We start from the raw sequence: 18,020 nt of genomic DNA, 5'->3' as shown, positions 1-18,020 counted from the left end.
ATGTTAAGAAATCGGTTACACCAAAACCAAGTGTAGCAGCTGAACCAGCAACCAGCATTTAATGGGCTCTCTTTGACATCCCTGTCCTAACATTTGGTTTTTAAAGCATTACATTGGTATTTTTTATTCTTTATTATCCTTCTCTCCCTATTTAAAATGCATGGAAAGGATGCAGTGGTGTAGAGCTTATCCTGGAAGCATACGGTGTGGGTCAGAGTACACGCTGGATGGGATGTCACTCCATCACATGGCACCAAAAATATCAATTTCTCCTTTCCATTACTTCTTGGAGATCTTACTGCAGAACACTGGTCGCTCTGATGGGATGCAACCCAAGCATAGTGCAATTCACCACACAGACACACATTGGCCCAGTAACGGCTATTCAGAGTGACTGCTTCACCTGAAAAGTGTTTTTGAGCCATGGTGTGAAACCACCACGAAGGGGAGAACATGCCAAGTCCACACCATGTGTCCAAATGCACAGTCCAGGAGGTGCGAAGCATCGGTGCCGTGCAACGGATTGGTTTGTTTTTGTGTTATAAAATTACATAAAACCTGATTAAAAGGCTGTTGACCAACTGTTGACCGAGAGTTACATGACTTGTCTGAGGTTTATTTGTCAGATTAAATACAAAATCAAATTAAAAATCAGTCTCAAATATGTCCCGTGTACTGTTTGCTATGGGGAGCTCTAGCACACCTGCTGGATGTTACCATTTATACATAAGCCCATTATTATTATTACAATAATAAATTTTTAAAAAGAATTATTATTATATAAATATTATTTATTAATAATAGATTGAAACGACACTCTTTATGTCCTGTAACTGGCCTTCCTGGTGTTACTTCAGAGGACACTCAATGTGATTAAGTACACATCAAAGTTTAGGAACTTCTTAAAAGTTTTAGTCGAAATTACTTCGTTTTTGTACTTTTGCAGGGTAATCTACACAAAGTGCGTAAAACAAACTAATCGCTTTATTCAGTCAGTTTGTTGGGATTACAGACCATAATCGAATTCCAGAGGGTAACATGCAGTAAGTGACTTGTTTTGTCAAATCCTGCCGACAGCAGCAGAACGCAGAAGGTTGTTGGTTTTACAGCACGTTTATGATGTGCTCAGTCAGTCACGGTATCTGAAAAAGAGGGTAAATATTTGTTTTTACTTACTATTTGCTGGGACTGTTGTCATGGTCAAAAATCAACTCGGCGGTTCACAGTACACCCCCATCCCTCTACTTTTTCTTTTTTCTTTTTTTTTTTTTTTTTTAACGAATGCTCTTTCTTGTTATCTGCGGGATTTTGGAACTATTGTCAAGCGCAAGTCTGGTCACGTAAACCTCTGGTTCTTTCTGTGTGTCCCTGCCCTCCAGTTAGTTTTGAGCGCTGTGACGTGGGGCCGTGACGCACGACCATGGCGCTGAAGGAGAAGCTGGAGGCCGTGCTGAACGTGGGCCTGCGGGTGCCCAGCATCATGCTGCTGGAAGTGCTCTACCGCTGGGATGTGAGCTCCTTCTTCCAGAAGATCCAGAGGAGCAGCCTCAACAACAACCCGCTCTTCCAGTACAAGTACCTGGCACTATACCTGCACTATGTGGGTGAGTCCCCACCGTACCCCGTACCATGGCTTCTCTAGCAGTTATGTTTGTAGTTGCTTGAACTCATTTACCATGTTACACATCACTGAGCTAAACCAGTTTGCTGATGAAAACATTGTATCTGAGTGACTCTGTCTTCTCAGATTTTTTGCAAGGATACATAATTTACATTTTTGTTCACCTCCAAAGTGACTTGCAGTGTTAAGCTACTTACAATTATTTACTCATTTATACAGCTGGGTAATTTTACTGGGGAAATTTAGGATAAGTACCTTGCTCAAGGGTATTATAGCTGGAGATGAGATTGAAACCTGCGACCTTTGGTTCCAAAGGCAGCAGCTCTAACCACTACACTACCAGCTGTCCCTAATGATGCATTTGAAACTTGAAACTGGTGTCCAGTTACTTTAACCATCAACACTGAATTGGAGAAATTGGTTTGAATGTTTTGATGCTGAAGTTGACTTTTTTTAACCTGATCTACCAGTTAATTTAGATTATTTCGAGATTATATATATACACACACACATAGACACAGATACATATGCAGACACGCAGCATTGCAGAGTTGTTGTGGTCTGATGCAGTGTTTTAATACCCTAATTCATGACATTTTAAGCTTCTGTTTGTGTCTCAAAGGCCAGCTTTTGTGTGCATGTCCTGCACCTTTGTCTGTATTCGTCTCCCATCCCCCATCACCACTCAAAACCCGGAACTTGTGTAATTCATAATGCTTATTTGCGCATCGTTACTTGTATCGACTGTAAATAAATACATATTTACGAACTGATCCACTTATTACACTGTTCTTATTTATATGCCTAACCCTATATATATTTTTATACCTATACCACCTCAATCTCGTTTTTCACCAGCTGATGTCCAATCAGCTGTCCACCCCCTTGGCATTCTGTGTTATTTTGTGATGTTATGCTGTCTGTCAAGTGTATTGTTACACTATGGCCCAGGAGGAACTGTGTGTGTTCTCTCTTGTACGTGTGTATAAGTGTGGGATGACAAACGTGAACCTTGACCCTTCCTTACCGAACTTGTAATGCGTGTCATTATGGGTATTCAGCATTATTATTATTATTATTCTTTTTATTACTTAAAAAAAAAGTAGCTGTGCCTGAATGTTTTCAGAGCCACTGGGTTTCTATTTATTGTTTTATGAGTGATATTGTACCTGAACAATGAATCTGGGCTTTTGCTCTTGTGACAAAGCTAAGCATGGAGTTAAATTCTTTAGTTCCCTTTCACCAAGACAATCCAGGTTTTCTCTTCCGCATGTGCAGCGCCGCAGCTCTCCACTTCCACTGTTAGACAGCCTCTGGCGGTCACAAGGAGGTGTTTTGATCTGAAAGTACAATAAATCCACTGTGGAAGCATTTCATCTGTACGACGCATCCCACCCTCGACCCTGAAAGACCTCTTTCTTTCTCTTGCTCGCCACTTGAGGAAGTGAAGGTAGAGCGCATCTCTGCTTCTCTGTTTGAGATGCTCAGCTGTTTGTTCTCTATGTCTGTTCTCATCAACAGCGTGTGCTATACAGAATCATGGTAATTTGCCTCCAGTTACCAGACGCACAGGGCGTGAGACGGGGTTCACCCTGGGTGGGATGCCACTCCATCACAGGGCATGAAGAACATTGATTTTTTTTCCTTATTTTATTACTTTTTATTTGAGACCTTATTGCACGACACATCCGTCACAATTTAAGAGTGAGTCCGATTGCTACCTTTTTTCCTGCTTATTGTTGTTTGTTTTTATTTATTTTTTGATGGCAAAGCAATCGAGAGAGTATAGCGTCAAAGTTCTTAGCTAGCTATTGTGAATGGGACGGCCGTATCAGGTTATCGACTAATTTACTGCCGGTTTCGCCGGTCATTCATGCACAGCTTGCATCCCTGTCGGTGTCAGTGCCGGAACGGTCCATGCTGGCAGCCTGCCGGCGCCGTGTCTGAACGGAGAGCTGCGGGGGATGGAGGGGGAAATACTGCGACATGTGTAGGAGGATGATCTTCCAGGGCTGGATGCTGCAGGCTAAATCCGCGGGTGCTTATCTGCCGTGCCGGTACTCGGGTTCGTCGCTCTCGTTCCCCCGCAGGGTAGTGACTAATAGTTAGCCCTGTTAATCCATGCCTGATTGCTCATAACGTAGTTATATTTGCTGCTACAAGTGTAAATATTCAAAATACTGGGTAACTGCTACCATGTGCTCATACGTGTCTTCTAGAACAAGAGTAAATCCGGTGCTCAGATTTCTGTTAACCTTTCTGTAACACTATTTTCTCTTTTTGCATTTTTCGCTCAGTTTTCTTGGATTAATCATACTTTTGGCGTTAGCTCGTATTATGTGTCGGTTTCCAGAAAAATATCCCATATTCTTTAAATTAGCCAATTTGGGTGAATTTTGGAACTGGGTTCCAAGCACCGAATATCTCAGTGCTTTTTAGGATCTGATGCTTTCTTCTATGTTTTGGTACCTTCTGGAATGTTCTGTTTTCTCCAGGCAGTTATGGTTGGATGAGTCGTCATCTTTTGAGGCTTTTCATCTGAAGGCCGCGGAGATCACGGGTAATAATCGTTGTTACTCATTTGTCGTGGGACTTTGAAGCATTTTTGGCACAGTGTTTGTCGGGATGTTTGAGTCATTCAACTGAGGTTTTTCTCTGTTTTGCTCTGTTTGAGAAGCACCGCGTTGAGATGGAGGAGGTTCAAGTGGAGGTGAGGGAACAGGGTTCTAAAAGTGAACCGTCAGCACGTCATGAGGTGATGAGCAACCAGGATTTTCTTAAGTGCTGTGCAAATAGATTATTGTGTGTGTGTGTGTGTGTGTGTGTGTGTGAGGAGTTGGTACGTGAGGACCGTTCGGCTAGAGTCAAAGGGTCAAGGTAGTTCTAGCTGCATAGCAAACGTTTGGATTCGAACCTGTTGACCTCCCTTTGGGTACATCTTAGAAGATAGAGGAGAGCTGGAAGTCCTGGTGGATTGTGGTTCATATGTGGTGATGAGAATCGAAATTAAAAGGGGGGAGAGAACAACGTCAAGATATGATCAAAATACAATGCAACCTCATACCATGATTCACCTCACTTTGCCCAAACAAATCACGGTTTTTACCCCATGTTTTTCTTCAGAAACCTTTTTCAGGGATGGCCTCACTTCTAAGATACGACTTGATCACAGTCTCGGCTCCAGCCGCACTCATCGGTGCAACGCATTGTGTCTCAGACGAGCTCCGTGGGGGTGTATTAGGGTTGTGTCACACACTCGTGATGTCACGGAACAGCGGCCTGAGGACGGAGGAGAGGTTACCAGGGCTTTTTCCTGGATTGTGCAGTGAGATTATTGAACGACCCGCTCCAAGAATCTGAGCGGGAAGTGCTGCTCCGTTGAGAAGAGCTTCAGAATGTTTTTATTCTTTAACTTGGCTTAGCTTTAGTGTCCTTCGTAGAACTGCCCCTCCGATTGGTTGAAAAGTAGGCGCTCTCGACACGTCGTTATTGCGGCGTCTGCGGGATTGACCGGCCTCTGCAGGATAAGCCCTGTGACGGGGGTTTCCATTCAGGGCGCTCGATGTTAAATATAGGAGCAGGATTACGTCGAACGGAACTGCGGCGGCGTGTGGCTTTCCATGGGGCGACTGGGGCCTCCGCCACAGTGTCGCTCTTTCGCATCTCCCATCGGTGCTGTGGGTCCCGGAGCCATATGGCAACCGGTTTGCAGGTGGAGAGAGAATGACTGGGTTTGAGGAGGAGGAGAAGGAGGAGGAGGAGGCAGGACAAAAGGTGAATGTGCAGGTGGTAGCCAGCAGCTCTCAGTTCACTTTTGTTTTTGAAAAAACCTTTTTCACAATTTAAGCCATTCATGCAAACAGCATATAAACACTGAACTGGGTAAAGATTAAGTTTATTTATGTATTATAATTAATATTATTAATAATAATTAAAATTAATAATCAACTAATTTTTAAATTAATAATTATAATAATAACGCCTTTTAATGAAAATGTATTAGTAATAATAATGATGATGACAAGAATTAATTTAACAATAATTTACTGAAGTTTAGCTCAACATCAGCTCACCTTCTTTCCCTTTAGGTCTTCATAACACATACGAACTGAATATTTTGCAAACAAGCTAATTTATTTCCCCTCCAGTAAATCTCTTTTGATTTTTCTTTAATTTTATAAATTTAGTTTTTTTTTTTTTTAGTTACTATAATTATAAATTTGTTCAATTTTGTAAACATAAACCATTTCATGACCAAATGAGCTGTCTTCAGTTTTTGGTTTTCCCCCCATTTAAGTCCTAACTGCATTTTTTTTCTGATTGCTTATAAATATACAAATTAATATAATAAAGATCACACACCTTTATACAGTTTGTATACTGTATACTGTTTATACAGTTGTGAGAAAAAGTAAGATAAAAACCCATTGGAATTACCAGGATTTCTTCTTGAATGGCTCCTTAAAATGTGGTATAAATGCCATCAAAGTTATAATAATAGTCTTATTTAATAAACACACATTTTATAGTTCTGTATCCTTATTAAACAAATGTTCAACTGTATGTATTTATTTATTTATTTATTTATTTGGGTGTGTGCCCTGGGGACAGCTTGTAGTGTAGTGGTTAGCTTTGGGACCCAAAGGTCGCAGGTTCAAGTCTCACCTCCAGTTGTAGTACCCTTGAGCAACATACTAACCCTAAATTGCTCCAGTAAAATTACCCAGCTGTATAAATAAGTAAATAATTGTAAGTAGATTTAACGTTGTAAGTTGCTTTGGGAAAAAAAGTGTCAGCTTAGTTAATAAATATAAATGTGTGCGTGTCAGTTGAAAAAATGTATGTATGTAATTTATGTTTTAAATAATATATTAATCTAATGCCGTGTTTCCAGGATACATCTTGAGCTTGGTTCTTCTGACGCTGCCACGACAGCACCTGGTCCGTCTTTACCTGTACGTCCTCACGGCCCTGCTGCTCTTTGCTGGACATCAAGTCTCCAGGTAACAGCCGTCTCCTAAAGTGAGCTGCGCTAACGATAGTACAGGTGTTCATCTTTTGTCCTCCCGCATACCGTGGTACAGGGGTGTGCTGACTGTCAAAGTACTGCACTATTACAGCGGATTGGGGGTGTGCCTTCTGCAACTGGTGGTTCATCAACAGTCCTGTAGGAACACAGTTTAAAAAAAAAAAAAAAAGGACTTTTCACCTCTCCTGTCTGAAGGTTGTTTCTCAGACTTCACATTTTAGTCTAAACCAGTGAAGAGTTAAACCCTTTGGTTTGGACTGAATTTATTCAAAGTTCTGTATTAATGAAGCTGCACATTCAGAGGTTTTCTTTTTTTTTTTTTCTTTTTTTTTTTTTAAAAAGAAAACTCCATGCTGCTCACATTATGGTTTCTACAAGGTTTTGTGCAGCTGATCAAAATTTTAAAGCAACTACTATGTGCCCTGCACGCAGTGGGTTGGACCACAGTCCTGCTCTCTGGTGGGTCTGGGGTTCGAGTCCCGTTTGGGGTGCCTTGCGACGGACTGGCGTCCCGTCCTGGGTGTGTCCCTCCCCCTCTGGCCTTACGCCCTGTGTTGCCAGGTAGGCTCCGGTTCCCCGCGACCCCGTATGGGACAAGCAGTTCTGAAAGTGTGTGTGTGTGTGTGTGTGTGTGTGTATGTGCCCTGAAAAATTAAAAAAAAAAAAAAAAAGTGATATAAGTGATACCAATATTACCAGTTTATTAATTGAAATTGGTAATTTATTACCCATTTAAAACCAATACAGAGACAGCTGGTAGCGTAGTGGTTAGGGCTGCTGCCTTTGGACCCAAAGGTTGCATGTTTGAATCCCATCTCTGGCTGTAGTGCCTTTGAGCAAGGTACTTACCCTGAATTGCTCCAGTAAAATTACTCAGCTGTATGAATTGATGAATAATTGTAACCCTAACATTTTAAGTTGCTTTGGAGAAAAGCGTCAACAAGATGAATACATGTAAATATCATATTATTGTGTATTCTGCAGGTGAAGCTGTGTTAATTTGTTAAATGATGTAGATGTTAAACGTAGCCATTTTCAGCTAGAATTTTTTGCTGTTTAAAGTGTCATATTTGTCATTTTAGCACATTTCTTGTGTCTTTAAAAATATTTCTTTATAGGGGAGGGAGGAATAATGAACGTATCAGTGCAGTTGTTCAACTTTCTTTTCTTTCTGCAGTTTCTGTTGACTGGTGTAAAGTTTGTGTTTGACCTTTAGACGGAGGGAGGCTGGGGAACGCAGGACACCGACTGTGTGGTTTGCCATTTCAGGGATTATGTTCGCGGTGAACTGGATTCTGGGTATGAGGGACCACTGTACCTTGACCCGCTCTCTATGAACCGCTTCACCACGGCTCTCATTGGTAAGCAAGGACTTGCTGACCACAACACACACACACACACACGCACACAGCTGGATCTGTGCTTTATGGTGAACTGTGAGGTCAGCTGCTTCACGTAGTTCAACACTGTCCAAAAGCCAACAGGTACAGTTAATTAACTATGTCAGTTATGATAAGTTAACAGTTTGTTTTAACATGGTGCTGTTTGCTAACTTGAGTACTGGAGAAATAGTGACAAATAACTTTATTTTTCATAGTTTGTCATCTTTATTTTTTCCCCATGAGTCATAAGTAGTGATCTTCAAAATGAGATGAAAACTGTCAAAATGTGACTTGAATTCAGGTGAATATGTTACAGTAATGTAATTTATATGTTTTTAGTATTACTTTTCTGGATATACATTGGGTGGCACAGTGGCGCAGAGGGTAGCGTTTCTGCCTCACGGGGCCTGGGTTGTTTGGGCATGGATTCGAATCCTGCTCAGTCTGCGTGGAGTTTGCATGTCCTTCCCATGCTTGTGTGGGTTCCCTCCGTGTGCTCTGGTTTCCGCCCACAGTCTGAAGACATCCATTTCAGGTGGATTGGTGGCTCTAAATTGCCCTTTGTGTGTGTGAGGCTACCCTGCAAGACACAACTAGCCTTGGCCTCCTTACTGAGAGTCATCGTTGAGTCCTTCATTACTGACTCATTCACTATGGGGAGGTGCACTTTGGCACAAACTCTCCCCATTCAGGGGCTCGAAATAGAACGCTGTTCTACACGCTGCCTGAAAAATACAGTGAAAAGCACTTCTTCTGAAATATGTATAGGTTCTACACAATAAACAAATAAAAACAATTTTCATTGACTGTGTGAAACACACATGACAAACTGTCTATTCTCTGCTTCAGGCTACATGTGGGGCTTTATTTCCTCCATCAGAAGTGACGTTGCTGATATGAAAATGGTGCATTCATTTTAATGGGGGGTATAGATATGGGTGCTTGGATGTAAGTGAATATGTGTGTCACTAGGATGTTTATTTATTCTGAAATATTTGAATATATATATATATATATATATATATATGAAATATTTATTAATGTTAAATTGGTGGTAAAACGCTCAGTTTGTACGCCAAATATATTCTGTCTGACCTCTTCATCTCGTATCTTATCTTTCACTTTTTCATTTAACCCAAGTTTCCGAAATTCCCCAGGCGTCTTGGTAGGGTTGGAAGAACCTGTATTCCTTATTTATGTATTTATTTAGCTGATGCTTTTCTCTAAATCAGCTTGGAATGTGAAGCTCTTTACAGTGATTTACATATTTATACAGCAGGGTAGTTTTTACTGGGTGATTCGGGTTAGGTATTTTACTGAAGGGAAGTACAGTACAGGAGGTGGGATATGGGAATGCTCTTTTGTCATTGCTCCTTCCTCCAATGTGCTGCTGCAGGCCAGCTGGTGGTTTGCACCCTGTGCTCCTGCGTCATGCAAACCAAGCAGATCTGGCTGTTCTCCGCTCACCTGCTTCCCCTGGTGGCCCGACTGTGCCTGGTGCCCCTGGAGACAATAGTCTTCATCAACCGCTTCGCCATGGTCTTCACCGGCCTGGAGGTGCTCTACTTCCTGGCCTCCAACCTGCTGGTGCCCTACAATCTGGCCAAGACGGCGTACCGTGAGCTGGTACAGGTGTGTGTGTGTGTGTGTTTGCTGGGATTTTGGTGATGCAGCAGGAAAGATTTCCACGTTTCATGTGCGTATACAGCTGGATGTTTTCTTGTTTTGCACACCTTTTTTAATCCAAAGTGATTTGCAGTATTTGGGGACATATGTATACAGCTGGGTACTTTTTCCCGTATCTTGTACCTTGCTAAAGCGTGTTACAGCACAAGTGGGAAGTAGGTCCTCACCTGTCCTTGATCGCCACAAGGCGTGCTGCTCCCAACCTTTCGGGCCCGTTTTCGCTGTAATTATTCTTGGAGCAGAGGCTCCTTCGGGTTCTACTTCGGTTGTGCTGGTATCTTTCCGTTTGACACTAACCTTGAGGCCGTTGCTAGACGTTCGCATGTGTGACGGATTGCTTTCTCCCCTTTGCTTCGGTAGCTGGTTGAGGTGTACGGACTCCTGGCGCTGGCCATGTCCCTCTGGAACCAGCTGGTCCTGCCCGTCCTCTTCATGTGCTTCTGGCTGGTGCTTTTCGCTCTTCAGATCTACACATACTTCAGCACGCGAGACCAGCCCACCTCCCGCGAGAGGCTTCTCTTCCTCTTCCTCACCAGGTGACTCTCCTGGGAAAATGACTCGTTTGTCCTTTGTCGACAGGACACTACACACCCGAGTTTCACCTAACCGATCCCTTCACTTTATTACCTTAGTAGGCACAGATTTGTCTCGATTGACCTGTTCGGTTAATGAGCTGCACAGTTCACACACCATTAAACTGAATGTGTTGGCTGGGGATTTTCAGTTGTTTCAAAGGCATTGAGTGTTACATCTATTCATTTAGCAGACGCTTTCTCTTCTTGGAGAACAATACAGTGAGTGCATTACTTCAACACAATAAGAGATCTGGATCCAGACACGTGATTCTAGAGTATAGTCAATCTGTCACATACCATGATATAAACCAGTGAACATCACGCGAGTAGGTGTATATAGGATTTTCCATCATTAAACAAATTATTTAAACTTGTTAAACACACATTTATCGAGCATCGGAGTAAAAGTGAGTCCGAAAGAAGTGAGTTTTTATTAAATGTAAAGCAGTTCCGAGTGGGAAGGGAGGGGGGCGTTGTTCCACCACATCGGAGATGGAACCTGAACCAAAAACCTTTGTGCTTTTGATTTTGGACCTTTTATGCATGGGACCACCTAGAGAGTAGAGGTGGAGGAGCATAGCAGCCTTGTTCGGGTGACATTTATTCATTGAGCTGATGCTTTTCTCCAAAGCAAGTTGCAGTGTTAAGCTACCTATAACTGTTCATCCATTTATACAGCTGGGTAATTTCACTGGAGCAATTTTAAGGTAAGCACCTTGCTTTAGGGTACTACAGCTGGAGGTAGGATTCAAACCTGCAACCTTTGAATCCAAAGGTAGCAGCTCTAACCACTACACTACCAGCTGATTTGTACTGTGTCATTACTTCAATGAAAGCAATGTACTCAGGGTTGATTTAATGGCACAAAATCAGTGAGTGAACAAGTGGCTCAAGTACTGAAGGTACGAGCACATGTCTACACACCCCACCGATTTACCGGAAAACAAACAAATTCTTTGCACCCGAGAAATAAGTCACCCGACCCCGTTTTTGTATACAGTCGGGTCCAAATCTTGAGAAAAGCCTCTCAGATTGAGCTCAGGTTCAGACACTCTGCCTCATTTGGAAAGAGGGGAAAATCCCAATGATTCCCTTCAAGTTCACTTCAGCTGACATGACAGTTTTAGTAGTAAAACCATAGTAAACTGTGATCTACTCCCTTTGGATGCAAAGGTTGCAGGTTTGAATTACACCTCCAGCTGTAGTACCTTTGAGCAAGGTACTTACCCTAAATTACACCAGTAGAATTACCCAACTGTATAAATGGGTAAATAATATTGTAAGTAGATGAACACTGTCAGCTTGGAGAAAAGTACAGGAGAAATATAATTTTTCACCTGTTTTAATGTTCCTAGTGGTCATTTTTGCAAAGCCTTTTTCCTCCCTTCAAATGGGACTACATTGAAATTACCCTGTGACTGTCGTTTTTGAAACGTGGAGCAAATGTGAAATTATTACATCCTGTTACTAAAATCCTTACATTGATAGATATTACTGTTTAAAAAGTTTGAGTTCATACTTGATGTTATATTGTGCTATGATTTATAGTGCTGATGCTGCTATGGATTTTGACTTTTGTCCCCCCTTCCTCCCCCACCCAGCATTGCAGAGTGTTGCAGCACCCCCTACTCCCTGCTGGGCCTCGTCTTTACCGTGTCCTTCGTGGCGCTGGGTGTCCTCACCCTTTGCAAGTTCTACCTGCAGGGCTACCGTGCGTTCATGAACGACAACACGATGCATCGGTGAGACACTCTTCGTACTGGGCTTGTCAGGAAACTGAGTGTGTGTGTGTGCGCGCGCGCGATTGCATTTCAGTTAACCGCTCAACGTGGCTGGAGATGGTGTTACTTTTATCCTCTTTCCTCTATCCTCTTTTTTTTTGGAGTCTGTTGCCCATTGGCATTGAATTTATTCCTCTGCATAGGGGCAGCTGGTAGTATAGTGGTTAGAGCTGCTGCCTTCAGCCCTAAAGGTCACAGGTTTGAATCCTAGCTGCAGCTATATTACCCTTAAGCAAAGTACTTACCCTAAAATTGCTCCAGTAACAGTACCCAGCTGTATAAATGGGTAAATAAGTAAGTAGACTAACACTGTAAGTCACAAAGTGTAAATGTAAATTGCCTTGGACCAAAGTGTTGATGGGGAATAGATGGGGAGAATTAGTTGGATTCGTAAGCGCCTGCAGGGCTGAGAGGTTTATTTACCGAGGTTTTGGCATCAGTCGAGATGCCATCATCAGCTTGGGAGGGGGTGTCAAGAGTGTTTATATATGCAGTCGGGTGACCCCAATAGGTGGGCGCTCATGATTGGCTGATGGCGGCGTCTCTGCTCACATGAACCACTTGGCTCTTTGTGCACCCAAGAATCAAACTTGAACAATTAGACTAAAGAATAATAACAGTATCTGATGTTAAGTGGTGCAGTGGCTTTAACCGTAATTTTCCCCACAGGGGGATGACAGAAGGTGTTACGCTGCTCATCCTGGCAGTGCAAACGGGTCTCATCGAGCTTCAGGTCATCCACCGGGCCTTCCTTCTCAGCATCATTCTCTTCATCGTGGTGGCGTCCATCCTGCAGTCCATGCTGGAAATCGCCGACCCCATAGTGCTGGCACTGGGGGCCTCCAGGGACAAGTAAGAACCCGCTTCCCAGCATGGAGATGTTCTGGGCACTGCTGATGTGGACGCTGTACACAAAACAACAATGCTCTGCTCCGAGTCTTTTAAACTAGTGCACGCAGTTAAAGTGTAAAGTTATATGATTACAATTTTTTTTTAACAAATAATATATATATATGTGTGTGTGTGTGTGTGTGTGTGTGTGTATTCTGCCAGTTTTCCAGATTGTGTTAAAATCGTACAGAATAACAGGATTGCAGCTCTCTGAGTAAAGGGATCCGAAACCTTCACTTAATCACTTGAGATGTAACACCATCATTATAATACCAGTTTTTGTAATGTGATGTTTTCTCTTGAAGTTGTACAGTGGGGATGATACATTAGTGTAATTTCCTTACAGCTGCTATCAATAGCCAACGGAGTCATTGCTCATCACCACGTTTCCCAGCTGGTTGCACAAAAAAAAAAAAAGGTTAAGAAATATGTTCACGTCCAGTTTTGATCCAAGACAACAATAAAAAGCTCTTTGACATAATCTGAGAGTCATATAATAACAGCCTTTAAAAGACAAGCTGGAAAATAGCTGCCGAGATGTTTCAAGTACCAAGTATGCAGTCGTCAGCAGTACTGCTGTTTAACGTTGTACTCTGTTTTACCATGTTTTTGTATGTCAGTTCACATCAGAGTGTGGTGATCATCTGGAGACTGTGGCGTTATAATTATATAGGGGTCAATCATGCAATGAAAATTGCCCTAAAATGTTTAGATTTTTTTTTTTTTTTTTTTTTTTTTTAAAAAAAAAAGAGTGCTGCTGAACTGTACATGTGGCAGAAACTGTTTCACCGTGACTGTGTGCCTCTATAATGGCCTGAAAAGAATCAGTGATGGCCCTCCAACCCTGAGAACGTGAGCCCACATCTGATTTGAAAGCGCAACCAGCGTGGCACTACTAGCTGTGACCGGACCACGAGCGATACCTCAACGCTTTGTGCTTGTCCTGCAGGAGCCTGTGGAAACATTTCCGAGCTGTGAGCCTCTGCCTCTTCCTGCTGATCTTCCCAGCCTACATGTCCTACATGATCTGCCAGTTCTTCCACATGGACTTCTGGCTTCTGATTATCATCTCATCCAGCATCCTCACCTCACTGCAGGTTTGTGGGGGTGGCAGATATGGTCAGGCACAACTCTTACACACATACCTCCATCATGTTGGATTTCTAGGTATAACACAGAAGATTAAAGTGGGTTTCTTTGCAAAATATAAAAAATTATGTCAACAAGGAATGTATGTTGACTTGGCTCTGCCCTTTTCATGGTCTCCTGCTTTAATGTACTTGCAGTGTGCATGGTTGTGTCTATGATGTAGCACATTGGCGGTTACATAGGCTAAAGGTCATTGAATGCATTTTTTTTTAATGAAATCATAAAAATTTTGTATCTTTTTAATGGGTTTCAAAATAAAAAGGGACAGCAACCTGGTGTGTAAATTTAATTACAATAATCACGATGTACAGACACATTCTGCCTGAATGCCTTCAGTGTGTGCACATGCTTATATCAGGAAACATGTTTTTTGGAATCTGTGATGTATTAATAGTTGGACACACATAACACAAAGGACATCAGTAATATAAATTTAAAAAAAAACTAGGACAGTGCATTGGTTATAATCATTATGTAAGGAACAACTATGTTTATATATTACATTTCATTTATCTGACTCTTTTCTCCAAAGCGGCTTACAGTGTTAAGCTTCTTGCAATTATTTAGCCATTTATACAGCTGGGTAATTTTATTAGAGTAATTTGGGGTAGGTATGTTGCACAAGGGTACTATGGCTGGAGGTGGGATTTGAACCTGCAACCTTTGGAGGTCTAACCCCTATGCTACCAGTTGTCCCAAATAATAACAGTAACTAATACTGTTACACGGGGTCTTTGGATGCATTTTCTAAATTTAAATATTGTACCTTTTCAATTGGCGCAGTTCGGTTTATTATTTATTATTTTAAAATAATTTTTCCCAATTAAATTAAAAACAGAGGTGTTGTAAGTTGTGAGAACAAGCGGGACATAATGTGCATCTCCTTTAGGTTCTGGGAACCCTGCTGATCTACGTGCTGTTCATGGTGGAGGAGTTTCGCAAGGAGCCCGTGGAGAACATGGATGACGTCATCTACTACGTGAACGGGACATACCGATTGCTGGAGTTCCTGGTGGCCCTATGCGTCGTGGCCTATGGCGTGTCGGAGACGGTCTTCGGCGAGTGGACCGTCATGGGCTCCACCATCATCTTCGTGCACTCCTACTACAACGTGTGGCTACGCGCCCAGCTGGGTTGGCAGAGTTTCCTGCTGCGCCGGGATGCCGTCAACAAGATCAAGAGCATGCCCACAGCCACGAGCCAGCAGCTGGAGCAGCACAACGACGTCTGTGCCATCTGTTACCAGGTGGGTAGGTGGGTCGGGGGGGAGGTTGCTCATATCTGTCACAGGACAAAAATACCTACTTTAAAGGAATATGTTTTGCCCCATTTTGCTTTTTTGAAGTTATTTTCATGTTTTATTTAAATGGTACCGAAAGCAGACTACTTTGCATTTGTGCTCAGTGCTTAAAATCGAAGTACAAGAATACTAAAATAAAGGAATATACGGTTCTAATAAACCACAGACTATAATACTTTATGTGCATTAGATCATTTTGTAATATGAGATTTGATATTATGTGTTACCTGGACAGCTGGTAGTGTAGTGGTTAGGGCTGTTACCTTTGGATACAAATGTTATAGGTTTGAATCCCACTTGCAGCTGTAGTAGAGATGAATGTGGTGCTTACTCTAAATTGCTCCAGGAAAAAAAAGAAAGTTTACCCAGCTAATAATCGTAATTAGCTTAACATTGTATGTTTCTTTGGAGACAAGTGTCAATTAATGAATAAGTGTAAATGTGTTTGTTGTGCGATGTGAAAATATCCAGAAGCTGGAATTGTTTGGTGCTTCCCGTGGTCCTCTTCGCAGTGACGTGGTGGGTTTGGGGTTCAAGTCCTGCTTGGGGGTGCCTTACAACGGACTGCCGTGCCGTCCTGGGTGTGTCCCCTCCCCCTCCGACCTTGTGCCCTGTGTTGCTGGGTTAGGCTCCGGTTCGCCGTAGACAAGCGGTTTCAGACTGTGTGTGTGTGTTCGTTCCCCTCCTTTAAAGTAATTTGCTAATTAACGGGGTGTGTGTATCTCTGTGTCTGTGTGCCTTAGGACATGAGATCTGCAGTCATCACACCCTGCAGCCACATCTTCCACGCTGGGTGCCTGAAGAAGTGGCTCTATGTACAGGAGACCTGTCCTCTCTGCCACAGCCAGCTGAAGAGCCATCCACCGCCTGCCGCTAATGCCGTAGCGCCGGAAGGTGCTCCGCAGGCACCGCAGGAACCAGCCAATCAGAATCAAACACCGATCAATCAGATTCAAGAAGCGGCTAGTCATATTCATGAGGCAGCCAATCAGAATCGAGAGGTGACAGCTCAGGCAGACCTGATAGCTGGCACGGCTAAAGAATGTGTGGATGCTGCAGGAGAAGTTGACGCTGACTCACAATCACATTTGAGTGCTGTAGCCATTAAACAAGAGGCCCAGCTGGAGGATAGAGCCTCACAGAGCCAATGCCTTGAACACGCGTTTAATGACCCCCAAATGGGCCAAGGTGTCTGGGAAGGGCATCAGGCAGCCACCACCTGCCCTGAACAGTAGTGAACACTGTTACCTGTCAAGTCGCTGCAGATGAGCTGACAAATCAGTGCTTAACCCACAGACCTAGAAAAACATGGAGCGGTAGGTTCAGTTCCAGCTGGATTGTAAGGTACTTGATTACAAATAATAGTCTTTCATACCACAGATGTTATTTGATATTGGCCCAGTTGCTTTCAAACTGCAACCCAGCGACAGTAGCCCTGGCACTAGGACTGACATCTGTTCCAGAATCATCGAGTACTCTCAGTTGCAGGACTCATAATTGATGCAAATTGGAGCAAGGTTACAGTTCAACGTTGAAGCCATTTCCTCGAGTCAAAATGGGCCCGAGGTTGTTGTTCACCTCAGCTTGTGTTGTTCTTCTGCCTGCATTGGACAGGTAGCTCAGAACACCCCACCTTCCCTCACTTGCTCTTCCGTGCCATTTTTCTGCCCCCATTCTTTCCTCTCCCTCATGGGTCCGCGCGTCCATTTCCTATTTTGTACATTTCGCCTGTCTGTGCAACTTCCCTACACGATTCCTTCAACTGAACAAAAGTGTTCGCGGCGACCGTTAAAGTGAAAGGTCAAGTTAAAACGTGATATACTAGCATTACCCTTCACAGGAGACGGGAGTTGATGTCCACGCTTTAAGCACCGCTAGGCTAGCACATGATCACCGTACAGTAGTAATTACAGATTTTCTTTATTTCGATATATAACCTGTGTTCTAGTATTACGCCACTGCATTTGCAATAAGGTCATTTATAGCAATGCTCCAAAGTTGTCTTGTCAGAAACCAAATATTTTTGGTGTATGTGAGACAAACTGTGTGTGTGTGTGTGTGTGTGTGTGTGTGTGTGTGTGTGTGGGCGCGCGTGTGTACATGCATCTATGAAACAGTTTCGATACACAGTACTTTAATGCTGCATCAGCTAATGTGAAGTGGACTTTAGCTTTTATGAGCACTTTAGTGACCTGTAAAGGTGAAAGAGTGGGAGGAGCTTAAAGCCATGGATTGAGACCTGATGCAAAATAGTATTCAGTACTGAATTTTCTTGAGCAGTATTACTTTGGCATTTTGCACGAGTCATAATGAATACATTAGATGTATGAGCAAACTCAGCAGATGCCTTTTTTATTATTTTGTAGAAAATTGGTAGCTTTTGCACATGTTTTCTTAAAGGAAAATGAAAAAGTAGCTATGTTAGGAAAATTTTACATCCATGACAATTTTTGTAATGTGAAACCCCCCTCCTTTTCTCAAATGACAGTGAGATGAAATGAGATTAAATATGTTCTGTGAATGCTGAATTTATCACATTTCAGTTGTGGTCAGTGAAATGATCCTGACGTTTTTATTTTATGAAACTGAATGTACAAAAAAAATAA

The 18,020-nt window shown here is 42.6% G+C and overlaps 1 protein-coding gene across 1 annotated transcript in view; it reads left to right on the top strand.

Moving 5' to 3' along the window:
- Nucleotides 1-18,020, top strand: part of LOC108934383 (RING finger protein 145-like) — a 19,740-nt gene extending 1,720 nt beyond the window's left edge. The window contains exons 2-11 of the mRNA XM_018752106.2: nt 1,380-1,604; nt 6,516-6,624; nt 7,920-8,011; nt 9,429-9,664; nt 10,079-10,254; nt 11,895-12,035; nt 12,744-12,926; nt 13,915-14,062; nt 15,004-15,360; nt 16,158-18,020. Coding sequence (XP_018607622.1) covers nt 1,421-1,604; nt 6,516-6,624; nt 7,920-8,011; nt 9,429-9,664; nt 10,079-10,254; nt 11,895-12,035; nt 12,744-12,926; nt 13,915-14,062; nt 15,004-15,360; nt 16,158-16,649 — 2,118 coding nt within the window. The 5' untranslated portion in view covers nt 1,380-1,420 and the 3' untranslated portion in view covers nt 16,650-18,020. The remainder of the gene's footprint in view (nt 1-1,379; nt 1,605-6,515; nt 6,625-7,919; nt 8,012-9,428; nt 9,665-10,078; nt 10,255-11,894; nt 12,036-12,743; nt 12,927-13,914; nt 14,063-15,003; nt 15,361-16,157) is intronic.

This window comes from Scleropages formosus, chromosome 4, assembly GCF_900964775.1.
Source record: "Scleropages formosus chromosome 4, fSclFor1.1, whole genome shotgun sequence".
Taxonomy (NCBI): domain Eukaryota; kingdom Metazoa; phylum Chordata; class Actinopteri; order Osteoglossiformes; family Osteoglossidae; genus Scleropages; species Scleropages formosus.
This window is presented reverse-complemented; position numbering and strand designations above follow the sequence as displayed.